At 37.6% G+C, this 20,056-nt stretch overlaps 3 protein-coding genes and 1 non-coding gene across 4 annotated transcripts; 3 read left to right on the top strand and 1 right to left on the bottom strand.

The window, feature by feature from the left end:
• Window positions 1-277: 277 nt before the first annotated feature.
• Window positions 278-1,066, top strand: LOC138905691 (uncharacterized). The gene is made up of 2 exons (XM_070194212.1): window positions 278-730; window positions 818-1,066. Exons 1-2 carry the CDS (start codon window positions 278-280, stop codon window positions 1,064-1,066), a joined length of 702 nt encoding a protein of 233 aa, XP_070050313.1.
• Window positions 1,067-3,377: 2,311 nt separating this feature from the next.
• Window positions 3,378-3,836, top strand: LOC138905690 (uncharacterized). The gene has a single exon (XM_070194210.1). It carries the CDS (start codon window positions 3,378-3,380, stop codon window positions 3,834-3,836), a length of 459 nt encoding a protein of 152 aa, XP_070050311.1.
• A 12,324-nt stretch (window positions 3,837-16,160) lies between these two features.
• On the top strand, window positions 16,161-16,268 carry LOC117280434 (small nucleolar RNA R71). The gene has a single exon (XR_004510969.1). It is a non-coding gene; the product is annotated as a small nucleolar RNA R71 (small nucleolar RNA).
• Window positions 16,269-19,334: 3,066 nt separating this feature from the next.
• LOC138905689 (uncharacterized) lies at window positions 19,335-19,782 on the bottom strand. The gene is made up of 2 exons (XM_070194209.1): window positions 19,457-19,782; window positions 19,335-19,338 (listed from the first exon to the last, which is right to left on the bottom strand). The coding sequence occupies exons 1-2, from the start codon at window positions 19,780-19,782 to the stop codon at window positions 19,335-19,337; spliced, it is 330 nt and encodes a 109-aa protein (XP_070050310.1).
• Window positions 19,783-20,056: the final 274 nt, after the last annotated feature.

Raw genomic sequence — 20,056 nt, 5'->3', positions numbered from 1 at the left:
ACTTCCAGCTTCTAGTGGTACTCCGGCTACTCCGAAGTCTCAAGTTCAACACTTTGCTCGGCCACTTTCTAGTGTACCTCCTGCATGATGTGCCTTCAGCGGTCACTCTAGATGACTAGGCCAGGGCCAGTTTCAGTATCCATGCCCACCGAGTGCTTGCTTTGAGTATGGTAATACCCATCAGATGGTGAGGGACCGCCCCAGACTTAGGAGGGGTTCACCTCCACAGATTACTCAGGATGCACGGATTTCACTAGGTCCGAAGACTTCATAGGTCATGGTTGTTGCTACAGTTGCTGCACAACCAGCTAGAGGTGAGGGTCAGACGGGTAGAGGCTTCCCTAGAGAGGGAGTCCAAGCAAAATTCTATACTTTTTTGGGTAGGACAGGGGAAATCGCATCAGACGCAGTCATCACAGGTATGGTTCTGATTTGTCATATGGATGCATTAGTCTTATTTGATTTGGGATCTACTTATTCATATGTGTCATCTTACTTTGCTCTGTATTTGGATATATCTCATGATTTTTTGAGTTCTCCTTTATATGTATTCACGCCTGTGGGAGATTCTATTATTGTAGACCGTGTATATTGGCTGTGTTTAGTTGATATTGGTGGTTTTGAGACCATATTTGATCTATTGTTGCTAATTATGGTATACTTTGATGTTATCTTGGGCATGGACTGGTTGTCTCCCTATCATGCTATTCTGGATTGTCGCGCCAAGACTGTGACACTAGCTATGCTAGGTTTGCCGCAGTTAGAGTGGAGGGGTATATTTGATTAAGTTCCTAGCAAGGTTGTGTCCTTTCTAAAGGCTCAGAAAATTGTTGAGAAGGGTTGTGATGCATATATATCCTTATTCAAAAATGTCAGTGTTGATACTCCTGTCGTTGAGTCAATTTTGGTAGTGAGAGACTTCCCAGATGTATTTCTAGCAGATCATTCGGGCATGCTGCCCGATAGAGATATCGATTTTGGTACTGACTTGTTGCCGGACACTAAGCCCATTTCTATTCCACCATACCGTATGGCACCAGCAGAGCTGAAGGAGCAGTTGCAATAGTTGCTTGACAAAGGTTTCATTCAGCTAATAATTTTCATTGTGGGGTGCTCTGGTTCTGTTTTTAAAGAAGAAGGATGGTTCTATGCGCATGTTTATTGATTATCGGTAGTTAAACAAGGTTACAGTAAAGAACATGTATCGTTTACTGCACATTGATGACTTATTTGACCAGCTACAGGGTGCTAGAGTGTTCTCAAAGATTCATTTTAGGTCAGGTATCATCAGCTGAAGATACGATATTTGGATATCCCGAAGACTGCCTTCAAGACTCGGTATGGTCACTACGAGTTTCTTGTGATGTCATTTGGGCTGACCAATGCCCCGGCAACATTTATGCACCTGATGAACAGTGTATTTCAGCCATATCTTGATTCATTCGTCATTGTGTTTATTGACAACATCTTGGTGTACTCCTGCAGCCGAGAGGATCATGAGCAGTATTTGAGGATCGTGCTCCAGACCTTGAAATAAAAGAAGTTATATGCAAATATTTCAAAGTGTGAATTCTGGCTTGATTCGGTGATGTTTTTGGGTCATGTGGTATCGAGTGTGGGGATCAAGGTAGATCCAAAGAAGATTGAAGTAGTTTAGAGTTTGCCCAGACCATCTTCGGCTACTAAGATCCATAGTTTTTTTGGTTTGGTCGGGTATTATCTCCGTTTTGTAGAGGGTTTCTCATCAATTCATGAACATAGGACCAGATTGACCTAGAAGGGTGCTCCTTTCATATGGTCCAAGGAGTGTGAGGCGAGCTTTCAAGAGCTCAAGACTGCCTTGACTACAACCCCAATGTTGGCGTTGCCTACGGGTTCAGGGTCTTACATTGTGTATTGTGATACGTCGTGTGTTAGACTTGATGTGGTGTTGATGCAAGATAGTAGGGTAAATGCCTACGCGACTTGGTAGCTGAAGGTACATGAGAAGAATTATCTTGTCCACAACTTAGAATTGGAAGATATTGTTCACGCATTAAAGATTTGGCAGCATTATTTGTACGATGTCCCTTATGAGGTCTATACCGACCACCGGAGTCTCTAGTATTTGTTCAAATAGAAAGATCTTAATTTGCAGTAGTGGAGATGGTTAGAGTTTCTTAAAGACTATGATATCACTATTCAATATCATCTAAGGAAGGCCAACGTGGTGGCCGATGCCTTGACCAGAAAGTTAGAGAGTTTGGGTAGTTTGGAATATCTATCGGCATCAGAGATGCCGCTAGCCATGGATTTTTAGGCATTGGCCAACTTTGTTAGATTGGATGTTTCGGAACCTAGTCGGATTCTTGCTTACGTGGTTTCTCGGTCTTCCTTATGAGATCGCATCAGAGAGTATCAGTATGATGATCCCCATTTTCTTGTCCTTAAGGACACGCTACAGTACGGCGATGCCAGGGAGGTTTCTATCGGAGATGACGGTGTGTTACGGATGCAGGGCCGGTTATCTGTGCCCAATATAGATGGGTTACGTGAGTTGATCCTTCAGAAGGCCTACAGTTTGCGGTACTCCATTAATACGGGTTCCACTAAGATGTATCAAGATTTGAGGCAACACTATTGGTGGAGGAGAATAAAGAAAGATATAATGGAGTATATGGCTCGGTACCTAAATTGTTAGCAAGAGAAGTATGAGCATTAGAGGCCAGGTGATTTGCTTCAGATATTTGAGATTCTTGAGTGGAAATGGGAGCATGTTAGCATGTATTTCGTTGTTGGGCTCCCACAGACTTTGAAGAAATATGATGCAGTTTGGGTGAATGTGGACAGGTTGACCAAGTCGGCTCATTTTATTCCGGTGGTGACAACCTATTCTGCTGGGCGGCTAACTAAGATCTATATATATGAGATTGTTCGTCTCCACGGTGTGCTGGTATCCATTATCTTCGATCAAGGAACGCAGTTCACATCACGTCTCTGGAGAGCTATGCAGCGTGAGTTAAGCACACGAGTTGAGTTGGGTATAGCATTTGACCCTAGACAAAAGGGCAGTCCGAGTGCACTATTCAGATATTAGAGGATATGCTTTGTGCTTGTGTTATGGATTTCGGGGTTCTTGGGATCAGTTCTTGCCGCTTGCAGAGTTTTCCTACAACAACAACTATCAATCGAGTATTCAGATGGCTCCTTACGAGGCCCTTTATGGGAGACGGTGTCATTCTCCAGTTGGTTGGTTTGAGATAGGAGAGGCTAGGTTGTTGGGCACAGATTTGGTTCGAGATGTCTTGGAGAAAGTCAAGTTGATTCAGGATCGGCTTCGTACAACCCGATCTAGACATAAGAGTTATGATGATTGGAAGGTTCATGATGTAGCATTTATGGTTGGAGAGCGAATATTTCTTCGAGTTTCACCTATGATGGGTGTGATGAGGTTCGACAAGAAGGGCAAATTGAGCCCTAGGTTTATCGGTCCTTTTGAGATTGTTGAAAGAGTTGGTGAGGTGGCTTACAATCTTGCATTTCCACCTAGCTTATTTGCAGTTCATCCGTTGTTCCATGTTTCCAGGCTCCGGAAGTATTATGGCGATCTGTCCTATGTTTTAGATTTCAGCTCAATCCAATTGGAAAAGGATTTGACTTATGTTGAAGAGCAGATGGATATCTTGGACAGACAAATCCGAAAGTTGAGTTCAAAGAACATTGCTTCAGTGAAGGTTCAATGGAGGGGTCATCCAGTCGAGGAGGCGACCTGGGAGACCGAGCACAACATACGGAGTCGTTATCCTCACATTTTCATCACTTCAGTATGCACGTTTGAGGACGAACATTTGTTTTAAGAAGGGGAGAATGCAATGACCTGACCAATCGTTTTATGTAATTGCACCCCATTTCCGGGAAGATTTCGGGTTGATTTAGACCCTTTGGCTCTTGGCTTAGAAGCCTAAGTTGATCATGTTGACCAATATTTGACTTTTCTGTAAATGACCCCGAAACAGTATTTTGATGGCTCCGATAGCTTCGTATCGTGATTTTGGACTTGGGCGTATACCCAGATTCGAATTCAGAGGTCCGTAGGTTGATTTATGTTGTTTTGCCAAAAATTGGCAATTTAAGGTTTAGAAGTTTGACCGTAGGTTGACTTTTGGCTATCGGGTTTGTAATTTGGTTTGGGACTTAGAATAGATCTGTTATATTATTTAGAACTTGTCTGCAAAATTTGGTATTGTTTGGAGTTGATTTAATAGAATTCAGATATTTAGTTGCAATTCTAGAGGTTCTTGAACTTTACTTTGAAATTCATGCGCTTTGGTGTCTGATTCGTAGTTCTAGATGCAATTTTTGTGTTTTGGTCGCGCGAGCGAGTTCATATGATATTTTTAAACTTGTGTAGATATTTGGTTTGGAGCCCCGAGGGCTCGGATGAGTTTCAGAATATTTTGGAGTGAAAATAGGAAATTCGGTGTGCTGATGCCTCTGGTATAGCATTTGCAAACACCTCACAATTGCGACCTTAGCAGGGGATCACAAGTATCGCAATTGCAAAGTTGACTTGGGATGGGATAGGCTCACATTTTCGACAACTGTGTCGCTTTCGCGAAGGGAACAGGGTTCGCATTGGTGAACCCATTTTCGCATTTGCGAGATTTTCCCTAAGATTGTCGGTGCCGCAATTGCGAACCCATGTTGCAATTGCGACAATTGCAACTGGACAGAAGGGATAGAAAGTCGGTATTTAGTCTTATATCTCATATTTTAGAACCCTAGAATCAGTAGGAGGCGATTTGGAGAGGGATTTTCATCTACAAACATTGGGTAAGTGATTTTAATCAATTTTCAACTATATTTCATGATTGTATCTTAGATTTAACATCAAATTAATGTGAATCAAAGAGGAAAAATTTGAAAAAAAAATCAAGTTTTTGATAAATGAGAATTTGAGTTTTGAGAGTCGATTCGGACTTGGATTTGAAAACTAATCACATATATGGACTCTTGGACCTGGGTTTTGATCGGGTGGGCCCTAGGGTTTTTTTTTTGGAATTTTGTAAAGATCAAAACTTTATCTACTGTAATTGTGTTCCCTTGCATTGTTTGATGTTATTAAGTCACTTTTGATTAGATTTGAGCCGTGTGGAGGCGAGTTTTAAGGGAAAAGCTATTTTCGACAATTGTGTTGACCTAGTTGAGATATGTGTCTTGCCTAACTTTGTGGGGGGGAACTATCCCTTAGGATTTGGGATTGATTGTGCTATTTGTGTTATGTGAAAGCCGTGTACGCAAGGTGATGAGTGGGTACACGAGTTATATATGGTATTTGACCGGTTTAGGTTAATAAAACTCTTTCCATGCCTTTAATTGAATTGTCATATCTTGTTTTAATCCTCATTGTTAATCTACTCTTACATGTGTTAGTCTATGCTTACATGTTTTATTTGACTCTGTTAACACTTGTTCTACCTCTTACTTGATACTTTGCTCTTAAATGTCTTAGTTGAAGTTATTGCCTTCCTTATTGCCTTGTTACATCTATAATTGTTGATTTACTTTTATTTAAAGTTGTTATTTTGTGGAAGATCTTCTTGTTGAGTTATTGGTTTTGAAGTTGTAAAAGTCATTATCACGTTGAGGTGAAGTTGTTAATTGTTGAAATATTATTCTTGTTGAGCATTCACATTCATTTTGTTATTGTTGGGATTCTTATACACATTGTGGTTGAGCCATGAGCTAGTTGTTATGGAAACATTGATATTGTTGATTTTGGCAAGTTGTGGCATATGGTCACTTGTGGTGTAAGTTGTTATTAGGTTACAATATTGATGTACATGCGGCGGTATAAGGATAGGGGTTAATGTGCATGCGGCAGTATAAGATGGGATTTATGTGCGTGTTGCTTGTAAGGGAATTACTTGAAGCCACGCAGCAGCATAAGGTGGGCTAAAGTGTGGGTAGCTATTTCGGAAAAAATATTTTCAAAACTATCTAAATTTAAGACTCATGCGGCGATATAATAAAAGATTGTGATTTAAATTGAGAAAATATGAATGTGAGGCGGTACTTCGGTTATTATTATTGATGTGCATCTCATGTTGAAAAGATTTATTGGTTGAACAATTCTTGTTGCTTTTATTCTTCCTTGTCTTATCAGTTTTGTCCGTATTCGACTATTTGTGGTTCTCATTATTTTCTTCCTTCTTGTGATCTTATGCTTACAATTTTGTCATTAGTTTACGTTATTAAATTGCTTCATTATCATTCATTCCTCTACTTTCCATTACTTCTCGTTATTATATTTTTTTTTGTTCATCAGGACCTAGTAGGTGTCTTGACCTAACCTCGTCACTACTCTACCGAGGTTAGGCTTGATACTTACTGGGTACCGTTGTGGTGTATTCATACTACACTTCTGCACATATTTTGTATAGATCCAGGTACATATTCTCGTGTTGGACGTTAGTGATTGACTTGTTAGCTACTTTCCGGAGACTTCAAGGTATACACGCTCGTCGTCCGCAGACCTCGGATTCACCTTCCATTATCTCCTTATTTTACTATTGTTTACTATTTATCTAGACAGTGTTGTACTAGAGATTTTACATTATATTCGTGTAGAGCTTATGACTCGGTTCCACCAGTTTTCGGATATATGTTGTTGAGGTCCTAATTTGGAAGTTATATGAGTTTGACTGTTTTACATTAGTATCTTAGTTTGGTTATTTCTGTTATGTTATTATTAAATATTAGGCTTACCTAGTCTTAGAGACTAGGTGCCATCACGATACCCTAAGGTGAAAAATTGGGGTCATGGCAGTGGTCCTCTGTTTTCGACAATTTGTTGCAAAAGACTAATAATTTTGAACCTTTATGAATTATGATCCTCCATCTGATAGCCGCCATACTTTTACTAGAAAATTGTTTCTTCTTCTTCTACTACTACTACTACATTATTTATTGTATATTGTCTATGGTTTATGTTGATTGGATTTGACAGGGATCCCTATGAAATGTGATACTTAGATCCAGACGATGCGGAGTCAAGTTTTGAAGTTTACGGGTTCAGGATTCTAGCTCTTTTAAAATTAATAATGTGTAGATATTTTATGATTTCTTAAAAAAAAATATATAAAGTTTGGACCAAACTTACTGGCTTCGGCCAACCCATAAATTAAACTCTGCCCGCTCTTGGATCTTTGGTAGGGGTGGGCGTTTGGGTAGTTTGGATTGGATAAGAAAATTTCGATTTGGATTTTTGATTTTTGTATTGAAGAAATAACAATCCAAATCCAATCCACATAAGCTCGGATTGGATCAGATTTTTTAAGTTCGATTTCAGATTAATTTATTTGGATATTTTGAATTTTTGTTTTTGAGCTTATAAGTTGAGATATTTCATCTTTTTATAAAAATCAATATCTAAATAAAAAAACTCATGTTAAATTGCCTCAAAAGTTCCTCATTTTTCCCGTAATCATCCAAATAAAATATTCAAATAATTAAATTATTATCAAGAAAATGCAATAGAGACATTAATATGACCGATAAGAAGTAGCAATAGTAAAACCATGTCAAGATAAAAAGTATTCTGACAGTAACATTGTCACGACTCCAAACCTACTATAGGCCGTGATGGCGCCCAACGTCGCCGTTAGGTAAGCCAATATTGAACTATCAAATTAATTACTCCTTTTGTTGCTTTTACAATTATAAATTTTTAATTAATAAAGAAATTAAATATAAAAGATCATGGTGACATAACGCATACATAAGACATAAAAATCAAATGGTAACAATATCAGGTAAAACCATAAACATTTACTAGAAATTTCCAAAATCCAGTGTCACAAGTGCACGAGCAATATAGTAGAATATACAAAATACCTATAACTAATGTCTGAAATAAAATAGATAGAAATAGTAAATACAACAAGGAGGAGACTCTGGGTGCTGCCAAACGAAGCATGGGAAGCAGCTCACCACTAGGTCTCCGAATAATGTGAATGCGCGCCCGAACGGAGACCAGATGTACCTGCCTCAGTATCTGCATAATTTGTGCAGAAGTATAGCATGAGTACGTAAATCAACTGTACCCAGTAAGTATCTAGTCTAACCTCGAAGAAGTAGTAATGAAGGGTCGACATCGACACTTACTAGTGATCAATAAATAAAGTGCAGGAATTATAAATAGGCACGGAATACAACAATAACAATGGACTAAGAAACAATAAATAAGTGATTCTTTAACTAAATATAAATTTAAAATCTCCAATTATCACTTGCCAATTTTAACAAATAAGAGCCATTAAGTAATTCTCAAGTCATGAAGGAAATATCAAAGTATAATCGGAATCCTAGCGATTCACACACTAGTTATGTTGTCACGACCGGAATCCCACCCTGGGACCGTGGTGACGCCTAACATTTCACTTGCTAGGCAAGCCAATGTTAGCGAAATTACTTAACCAGTTTTAACAATTTACAATCAAACCATTAACATTAATAAACTGTAATCATTTGAAATAGACTAATAAAATACTAAATGACGAAGTCTAAACATATCCTAGAATATGGAGTCACAAGTATATGAGCATCTAGAATACTACAAATAAAGTCTGAACAAAATACAATTGTTTGAAACTAAATAAACAGTAAATGCAGAATGGAATGGGGACTTCAGGGTTGCAGATGCCGAACAGCTATACCTCAAGTCTCCTAAAGTAGTTGAATCCGAGCAGTCTGGCTACATGACGGTGGGACCCACACCGGTATCTACATAAGAAGTGCAAAAGTGTAGCATGAGTACAACCGACCCCATGTACTCTGTAAGTGTCAAGCCTAATCTCGACGAAGTAGTGACGAGGCTATGGAAAGTCACTTACAAATAACATGTACGAAATAATAATAATAATAATAATAATAATAATAATAATAATAATAATAATAATCATAATAATAATAATAATAATAGTAATAATAATAATAATAGTAATAATACTAATAATAGTAATAGTAATAGTAATAATAATAATAATAATAATAGTAATAATAATAATAATAATAATAATAATAATAATAATAATAATAATAATAGTAATAGTAATAATAATAATAATAATAATAATAATAATAATAATAATAATAATAATAATACTTGATGCTTTAACATTAAATGTGAAAAAGCATGGTTATAATTATGCACCAGGTTCTGAACTTATATATGTTTATCGTATAAAATTTATTTTAAATTGCTATCTACGTTAAACCCTAGATGTAAATTATATGATATATCTGATCAGACTATATTAGTGCAAACGAATTTTGCAAAGTCTAAAGTAGCTGAATCCGAGCAGTTTGGCTACATGACGATGGGACCCACACCGGTATCTACATAAGAAGTGCAAAATTGTAGCATGAGTACAATCGACCCCATGTACTCTGTAAGTGCCGAGCCTAATCTCGACGAAGTAGTGACGAGGCTATGGAAAGTCACTTACAAATAACATGTACGAAATAATAATAATAATAATAATAATAATAATAATAATAATAATAATAATAATAATAATAATAACAATAATAATAATAATAATAATAATAGTAATAGTAATAATAATAATAATAGTAATAATACTAATAATAGTAATAGTAATAATAATAATAATAATAATAATAATAGTAGTAGTAGTAGTAATAATAGTAATAATAATAATAATAATAGTAATAGTAATAATAATAATAATAATAATAATAATAATAATAATAATAATAATAATAATAATAATAATAATAGAAAAATAGAAATAGAAATAAAATAATAAACTCATTAAAACAGACCCGAAAGTCATCTATCAGAGATCCCCAGAATAACAAAGTCTCAAGTCTCATATCACAATACCGAGGATAACTTAACAATCACGAATAATTATAACATATCAAGTCTGTTGCAGGGTGCAACCTGATCCCACCATATCCTCATCTATTCATAGCATAATCCATCCTTATTCCTTCATATCATTTCAATATCATTAAATTCTGTTGCGGCGTGCAACCTGATCCCAAAACAATTTCAAATCATCAACATACACAGTTCAACAACAATGTTTATAAAATGTCAACATAAAGAAGGTGAATGTACAAGACAGTAAGGAACCACAAAATAATCGGAAAATATCTACCATCTCGAAATCTCAAACTTTACCAATACATCAGTACAGAACAATTAAACAGCTCGCATAAGTGAAACAACATTATATAGTGCATCAAATAATATAAGAACAATAAAACATGTAAAACATGTGACAATTAAAATATACAATTAAGGCAGGTAGAAATAGGTAGCAAAAAAGCAGAAATCATGTGAGGAATGAACAAATTAATGCAAGTAACCATTAAATGACAAGTAACAAATATAGCATTGAAACATGTAACAATTAAAGCATATAACAAGAGGTACCACAGAATAATCGAAAACATGGGAATAAATATCCAAATCCCACATGTTAAATCCCAAAAATTCACATAACAATTAATTCAACAAGTCCTAATTCTCTCAAGTTAAGGTTAGACACAACAGTTACCTCACTCCGTGAACAAAGCAACCAATCAACCACGGCCTTGCCTTTTGATCACGCCTCCAAACCAACCAAATCTAGCAAATCATCGATCAAACGATTCAAAATAAGCTTTAGAAACTACCCATTAATGAAAGAGGTTCAATTTTGATTATTTTTGAAATAGTCAACAAAAGTCAACTACGGGCTCGCTTGGACAAAAACCCGAGATTCAGACCAAAACCCAATTACCCATTCATCCCCGAGCCCGGTTATATGATTTGTTTTAAAATCCGACCTAAATTTTAGGTCTAAACCTCAATTTTACAAAATCTCCAATTTTTACACAAATACCTTATTTCTACCATGAAAATCCTACATTTGATGTTGAATCTCATGAAAAGTAATAGGGAATTGAAAGAAAGTGGATTAGAGTTGCTTATGAACTCGCTCGCATGATCAAATCACCAAAATAACATCTAAAACTACAAATCGAATATCAAAACACATGAAATTTCAAAGGGAAACTCAAGAACAACTAGAATCACAACTGAGCGCACGAATCAGATCAAACCATCTTCGAATTGCACCACATTTTAAACTTTCAAATCAAAATCCGAAACCGATAGCCATGAAGTAAACCTACGGTCAAACCTAGAAAATTTCTAAACTTTCAAATTACTAGCTTTCGACTAAAAATAAGTCAAATCAACCTAGGGACCTCCAAATTCAATTCGGGACATACCCCAAGTCCAAAATCACAATACGCACCTATCGGAATCGTCTAAACACCGATCCGAGGTCCTTTACATAAAATGTTGACCGTAGTGAACTCAAGTTATTTTTAAAAAACGGGCTAGTACTAAAAAAACCTATCGGGTCGTCACATTCTCCACCTCTAAAATAAACTTTAATCCTCGAACGGACATAGAAAAGTACCTGAAATTGTGGAAAGGTGTGGGTATCTACTCCGTATATCGGACTCGAACTCCCATGTAGATGCCTCGATCGGTTGACCTCTTCACTGCACTCTCACATAAGGATAACTCTTAGACCTCAACTTCCGGACCTGCCGAGCTAGAATAGCCACCAGCTCCTCCTCATAAGTCAAATCCTAGTCCAATTGGACTGAGCTCAAATCTAATACATGGGATGGATCCCCATTATACATCTGGAGCATAGAAAATATGGAACACTGACGAGCGCAAAATACCACTTTAATTATGCTCGCTAGTAAAAAAAAATATTATATCGTATCCACAAGGTTTGGAGTTAAACGGCATTTTCGTAGTTTATAACCTGATTGCTATTCAGGAGAATCAACAGTTCAGATTTATGTGATTAAAACTACAATTAACTAACAATCTAGAGTTATTGAATAATGACTATCGAAACAAGGAATAAGCAAAGAAGGTTATCAATGAGAGAAGATAGGGTTTTGATAGGATAGGTGCAAGATAATTGTTCGGGATCTAACTCTAGATAATTTACTTCTAATGTTCAAGTGAGTCTCTCAAATTCACTCAATTATTAGTTCAAACGTTTAGTAGAGACTCCTCTCTCGATTAAGTCTCAACCTCACAAGATGAACCAATTTAAGCACGTGAAGATATGCAAGAATGCGTAGTGGATTGGTCTTTAGGAGAACTCCTCTCGATTATCCTCCTAACTAGGTTTAATAAATAATTCAACTAGCCTCTTTCGATTAGTAAGAAGAATTAATTAACACAACCAACAAGATAATGCAAAGATATCATAAGTTATGCCTCTCTTGATTACATGAACAAGTGAATATAGATGCAACAATTAAATCATACAAAAATGCTTCAATACATAAAACTAGAGTTATAATACACAAACAATCATCAATATACCAAATCCATCAAACCCTAAAGAGAATTACTCCATAGATATGGAGCAATTCATCACAAATATGTTTAAAGTAAAGGAAAACATAAAACGATCCAAACTCGGTCTTGAGTGAGGATTGAATGATAAAATCCTTGTGCTTTTCCTTCTCCAACTCCTCCTTAGACTCCTTAGGTCTCAAATATGTCAAAAAGTCGGGAAAATAATATTTTTTCATGTACTTATACCAAGTAGGGTCGGGCCTAGACGAAATCACCTTCTCCTAACCGAAATTGGATTTTCACTTTGTACAAATTGCAAAGGCACGCCGCATGGGGCGACGTGCCATGCAGAGCTTTAGTGAGGAAATCCAGAGAGTTGATTTCTGACAAACAGCATGAAAATGTACACGCGTGGCACCCCATACGACGTCCCACACGCCGCGGCAGTGGGGCTTTCTTAGAGTACGGAATTTTCCTTGCTTTTTGATATCCAGATGTGGTTCTCGACCCCCGAACATATTTTTATAACCTGCCCACTTACTCTAACACAGAGGTCAACGACATTACCTTTCCTTCATGAATCAAGTGCCCTCACACAACAATAGAGAGTAGTTCCACACACAATGGAAATTAAGAATAATTAGGAATTCAAGATAGAAATAATTCGCTCACTCTCAGAAGCAACATTCATATGCCACAAAGGATGCACCATAGGCTTGCCCGTATTATACTACTCTACTAATTGAGCTCATTCAGTTAAGGATCAAGTAGGACTTTAATTAGTTGTAATGTAGGTTGTGGGATGGGTAGGATACATTTAGATATAAGAGTGACCACATCTCCCTAAGCACTTTTAATACATACAATTAACAATTCAAAACCCCACACTTATGTCAAACCATAACTCTACATTCACATCAATATACGTCTACTCCCTACTTTTTTAAGTACAATTACATCAAGAGTCACCACTATCAAGGAATATTTTTAACAATTATACATTTATTTTTATTTTTCTTTTTCAATTCAAGTGGCTCTTACTTTTTTAAAACAGTGCACCTTTCTCCTTATTTCAATAATTCCACTCAAAAGCCAAACCAACCACCCAACACTTCAACTTTTACAAAGTTTATATCAAATTCAAGTGCTCACGTGAGGTAAAAGGTTCAAATAGATGGTCAATCCAAACAAATGGGTAGGGCTTTTAATGTGGTTGCCAAAGAAACAGGATTACAGGCTCAAAAGAGTTAACTAAGACACATAACCATTAGATGGGTAAAAGCTTATAACTAGCTTAACAAAGAAACGCCTATATCACTTCCAAGACTGAATACAACTACTATTTCGCTTTGCAAATACACGGGACAAGTTCTAGACATCAAATGCAATACACTGAATAACACAAAACCTCGCACAGACATGGCATATAACTCACTCAAGATCAGACTCATCAAGACACTCTAGTCAAAGCGTTGAGCAAAGTTAAGGTCATACAATTTAAAGTACTTATAAAAGAGTCAAAACTGAGACTAAGTGTCAGAACTAAAGCACATACTATTCTCAAGGCATAATAATGTAAAGAGATATTTCTTTTATTTAAAATCATAGCACAAGGTTTCCTGCTCGTAAAAAAAATAAAAACTAATTACACCTGGTTCAAATAAAACCCTTGGAAAAGAATCGTGGCACAAAAAAATCTCAAGGGGGGATTATTACACTACCTAACAAAATAAAATCTTTTTTCTTTTTCTTTTGACTTTAATACCTCAAGAAATCTGTCGAATGATATCCATTGTTGGGAAAAATCAAAATGTTTTCAATTCTTATGTTTTTTTTTCAATTTTCCACTACTACAACTAACAAAACCAACACATATATATACAATATACAATTACCCCCAACCCACACTTTAAGTTGTGGAATGTCCCCATGACACACAATTAAAAAGCATAAGGTAAAGGAAACTTCCTGAACATAGTCGGGGTCTGAGTCGAAGGCGAGCTCCATTCCTCGCCTTCGAACTAATGCACACAACCATGCAGACAGCTTGTTCTCAGCCTTTTTGGAGTACATCCCACACTTACCTTTCTCACTTAGTGCAGCCTTCTCTTTTGAGCCCTTCACTTTTCACTCAACACTTGCAGCTGATTTTTTCTTTTGTACCCCTTTTTCTATATTCATATCGAAAGTCACAATCTCCTCACCCACTCTAATCATGAGCTTTCTCTCGTGTATGTCTAATATTGCTCTACCCGTTGCTAATAATGGTCTTCCTAAGATGAGGGGGATCTCTTTTTTTCTCCTCCATATTCACTACTATAAAATCTATAAGAAATATGAACTTATCTACCCGAACTAAGACATCTTCCACTATCCCCTCGGGTATCAGAGTCGTTTGGTCTGCCAGCAGCAAAGATATTAGCACTGACCTTATCTCTCTAATCTCCTTCTCCAGTTTCCTGTAAATAGATATAGGAATTAAGTTAATTGAGGCACCATAATCATATAAAGATTTATTAAAATTAATAGATCCTAAAGAGCAAGGTATAGTAAAACTCATTGGGTCTCCACACTTTTGTGGGAGTTTGTTTTGCAATATAACACTGCGATGCTCTGTGAGCTTCACCATTGAGGTCTTTTCTATCTTCCTCTTCTTTGTGATCTCCTTCAAGAATTTGGCATAAGCTGGCATTTGTGAGAGCATTTCTGTAAATGGTAAGTTTACATGGACTTGCTTTAGCATATCCATAAATTGATCTCTCAAATTGTTTGTCCTGCTTTTATCTACATAGCTTTTGAGGAAAAGGTAGTGCAGGCATATGCTTACTCTCATTAGATTCATCCCTTCTCGAAGTTTCCTCCTTCTTCTTTTTATCAGCTCACTTCTTGCCTTTCTTCTTCTTGTCAATATCATTATTCAGCTGCTCCCCCATTTCCTTTTCAAGTTTCACCTCTTTTTGGATCGGGGTGGGATCTTTCAACACTTTCCCACTTCTCAAGGTCACAACATTCACCGTTTCTTTGGGATTTATCTCAGTATCAGCGGGGAGCGTTCCTGGAATCCTCTCAGACAATAGAGTTGCTAGCTGCCTAACCTGTCTTTCCAAGTTTCGAAAACTAGTACCTATTTCTTTGATAGCTGCTTCATGTTCCCGATAGCTGCGCTATGAGTTTCAAGCCTCCCATCAATTTTCAGAATGAAGGCCTTCATGAGATCTTCTGTGCCAGACTGAATGGGCTGTTGAGGCTGAAATTGCTGCCTCTGCTGATTTTGGAATGCTGGAACTCCTTGTCCCTAGGTCTAGAGTTATTTTGTTGCCAAGCATTCGCAGTACCCCCATGTGAACTCCATGAAAAATTGGGGTGCTTCTAACCCATTGCATTAAAATTTTAGTTTTCCACAACATTCACTTCCTCAATTGAGGCTTGACACTCATGAGTAGGGTGTCCTTTTACACATATATCACAAGCTGCATGAGGCTCACTTTGCATCGAGGCTAAGGTCAGCTTCCTTATCTCTTTGGCCATAACATCAAGATGTACCTACACAGATGTGTTAGCATCAATCTGGTGAACACCAGTTGACCTTTTTCTTTCCGCACTCTTAGAGAGCCACTGATTAGCATCTTTAGATAACTCATCAAGAATTGTAACTATCTCCTCTAGAGTCTTCTTCATCAACGGGCCTCCCGCTGCATTACTTAACGTTTTACGTGAGGCCGGTGTCAATCCATCCCATAAGTCCCGGAGTTGCATCCAGAGTTCAATTCCGCTATGTTGACACTTTCTAACAATCTCCTTAAACCTCTCCCATGCTTCAAAAATAGTTTCATTCTCTTTTCTGGCAGAAGTTATGGATTTCTCTTCTAAACTTGCCTGTCTTAGCTGAGGAGAAATATTTATCAATAAATTTTCTAGTCATCTCCTCCCAAGTTCTAATTGATCCCGTGGGTAAGCTTCGAAGCCACTGCTTTGCATCATCTTTAAGAGAAAAGGGGAATGCCCTTAGATACACTGCATCTTGTGACACACTATTGTATTGAGAAGTGTTCATAATTTACTCGAAATTCATTATATGTGTATTCTGATCTTTGTTTGCCTTCCCTCTGAAAACATAACAATTTTGAAGGGTTTGAAGCAACCCTTGCTTTAACTCGAAATTGTTTGCTGCAATTGGAGGTGGTCTAACACTTGATAAACCTTGATTGTAGGCTGGTCTAACATAATCGCCAAGTGGTCTCCCAGGAAAGGGTTGATGTTGATTAAGTTTGAGACCCATCTCTTCTTCACAAATGTTCTGCGCATCTCTAATAGTTGCTTCCTCAGCATCCCGTGAAGCTTGTTCTCTTCGTTGGGCCGCTTCTCCCGCATCCAAATCCACATTATCTTCATTGTTTCCAGCTATAAGTTCTTTGGTTGAGGATTGCCCAACCTTTTCTGTTGTCTCGGTGAGATTTCTTTCCTTCTTCAGCTGTCGCGGTTGTTTTTCAATTTCTGGCTCGTATGGTAGCACTTCCTTCGTAGAAGCTCTAGTCATACACCAACCTCAACCTGAAACATACGCACAGTTAAAGAACACCAAACGTAAAAAGAGAAAAATAAAATAAAATATAAAGAAACATTTCCGAATTAGAACTACAAACTATTTCAAACACTATTGATTGCCAATTCCCGGCAATGACGCCAAAATTTGACAAGCGCAAAACACCACTTTAATTATGCTTGCTAGTCAAAGATAGTATAGTATAATATCGTATCCACGGGGATTGGAGTTAAACGGTATTTTCGTAGTTTCTAGCTTGATTGTTATTCAGGAGAATCAACAGTTAAGATTTATTTGATTAAAACTATAATCAACTAAGAATCTAGAGCTATTGACTAATGACTATCGAAACAAGGAATAAGCAAATAAGGTTATCAATGGGAGAAGATATGGTTTTGATAGGATAGGTGCAAGATAATTGTTCGGGATCTAACTCTAGATAATTCACTTCTAATATTCAAGTGAGTCTCTCAAATTCACTCAATTATTAGTTCAAACGTTTAGTAGAAACTCTTCTCTCGATTAAGTCTCAACCTCACAAGATGAACCAATTTAAGCACGTGAAGATATGCAAGAATGCGTAGTGGATTGGTCTTTAGGAGAACCCCTCTCGATTATCCTCCTAACTAGGTTTAATCAATAATTCAACTAGCCTCTTTCTATTACTAAGAAGAATTAATTAACTCAACCAACAAGATAATGCAAAGATATCACAAGTTATGCCTCTCTCAATTACATGAACAAGTGAATATAGATGCAACAATTAAATCATACAAAAATGCTTCAATACATAAAACTAGAGTTATAATACACAAACAATCATCAATATACCAAATCCATCAAACCCTAAAGAGAATTTCTCCATAGATATGGAGCAATTCATCACAAATATGTTTAAAGTAAAAGAAAACATAAAACGATCCAAACTCGGGTCTTGAGTGAGGATTGAATGATGAAATCCTTGTGCTTTTGCTTCTCTAACTCCTCCTTAGCCTCCTTAGGTCTCAAATATTTCAAAAAGTATGGAAAATAACATTTTTTCATGTATTTATACCAAGTAGGGTCGGGCCCAAATGAAATCACCTTCTCCTAGCCGAAATTGGATTTTCACTCTATACAAATTGCACATGCATGCCACATGGGGCGACGTGCCATGTAGGGCTTTAGTGGAGAAATCCAGAGAGTTGATTTCTGACAGATAGCATGAAAATGTACACGCGTGGCGCCCCACGCACCGCGGCAATGGGGCATTCTCAGAGTACTGAATTTTCCTTGCTTTTTGATATCCAGATGTGGTTCTCGACCCCCGAACACAATCCCAGCTTAATCCCTTGAGCTTTTACTCAGATTTCAAAGCTCCAAATCAATCAAATTTATTTCATAGCATCTGCTTAGCTCGGAATCACTCCTACAAAGCATAAAACACATAATAAGTGCAAAACACTATCAATTAAAGCTCAAAATGAATAAATTGCAGTAAATTGGAGTGCAATAAGCGACTAAAATACGTAATTATAGCCTACCATCAAACACCGGGTGAATTGTCGATAAGCTGAGTGGCAATGCAAGTCTGAAGGCCACCTTACCAGCACTCTCAAGGATCTCAAAAGAACAAATATACTTAGGTCTCAACTTGCCCTTCTTCCTGAACCTCGTCACACCCTTAATGGTTGATACTTTGAGCAAAACCCTCTCTCCCACCATATAAGCTATATCCCGAACCTTCCAATCAACATAACTCTTCTGCCTAGACTGGGTTGTACGAAGCCGATCCTAAATTAACTTGACTTTCTCTAAGGCATCCCGAACCAAATCAGTTCCCAACAACCTAGCCTCTCCCGGCTCAAACAAATTAACTAGAGAACGAAATCGCCTCCCATATAAAACCTCATAAGGAGCCATCTGAATACTCGATTGGTAGTTGTTATTGTAGGCAAACTCAGCAAGCGGTAGAAACTGATCCCATGAACCCCTGAAATCCATAACACACGCACGTAACATATCCTCCAAGATCTGAATGGTGTGCTCGGACTGCCCGTCTGTCTGGGGGTGAAATGTTATACTCAACTCAACCTGTGTGCCTAACTCATGCTGCATGGATCTCCAGAAATGCGATGTGAAATCCGTACCTTGGTCAGAGATAATAGACACCGGCATACCATGAAGACGAATAATCTCCCGGATATAGATCTGAGCTAGCTGCTCTGAAGAATAGGTAGCCGCCACCGGAATGAAATGTGCAGACTTGGTCAGTCTATCCAAAATAACCCACACTGCGTCAAATTTCTTCAAAATATGTGGGATCCCAACAACGAAATCCATGGTAATACGCTCCTACTTTTCTCTCGGGAATCTCAAGTCTATGAAGCAAACCGCACGGCCTTTGGTGTTCGTACTTCACCTGTTGACAGTTCAAACACCGAGCCACATACTCTACTATATCTTTCTTTATTCTTCTCCACCAATAATGCTGCCTCAAATCCTGATATATCTTGGTAGCACCCGGATGAATGGAATACCACAAACTATGGGCCTCCTCAGGAATCAACTCGCGTAGCCCATCAACATTGGGCACACAAATCCGACCCTGCATCCATAACACCCCATCAGCTCCAATAGAAGCCTCCTTCGCATCATTGTGATGCACTGTGTTCTTAAGAACAAGCAAATAGGGGTCGTCGTACTGATGCTCTCTGATGTGCTCATGCAAAGAACACCGAGAAACCACGCAAGCAAAAACCCAGCTAGATTCCGAAACATCTAACCTCATGAGCTGATTGGCCAAAGCCTGAACATCTAATGCTAGCAGTCTCTCACCAACTGGAATATATATAAGGCTACCCATACTCTCATCATTTCTACCAAAGCATCGGCCACCACATTGGCCTTCTCGCAGTACAAAATGGTGATATCATAGTATTTTAAAAGCTCTAACCACCTCTGCTGCCTCAAGCTTAAATTTTTTTACATAAACATGTGATGTAGACTCTGATTATCTGTGAATACCTCACACGATATGCCGTAGAGGTAATGCCTCCATATCATCAATGTATGAATAATAGATGCCAACTCTAAATCATAAATGGGGTAGTTCATCTCATGAACCTTCAGATGCCGAG

Source organism: Nicotiana tomentosiformis, chromosome 2 (genome assembly GCF_000390325.3).
Source record: "Nicotiana tomentosiformis chromosome 2, ASM39032v3, whole genome shotgun sequence".
Lineage (NCBI taxonomy): Eukaryota > Viridiplantae > Streptophyta > Magnoliopsida > Solanales > Solanaceae > Nicotiana > Nicotiana tomentosiformis.
The sequence above is the reverse complement of the archived record's forward strand: the minus strand, read 5'-3'. Positions and strand labels throughout refer to the sequence as shown.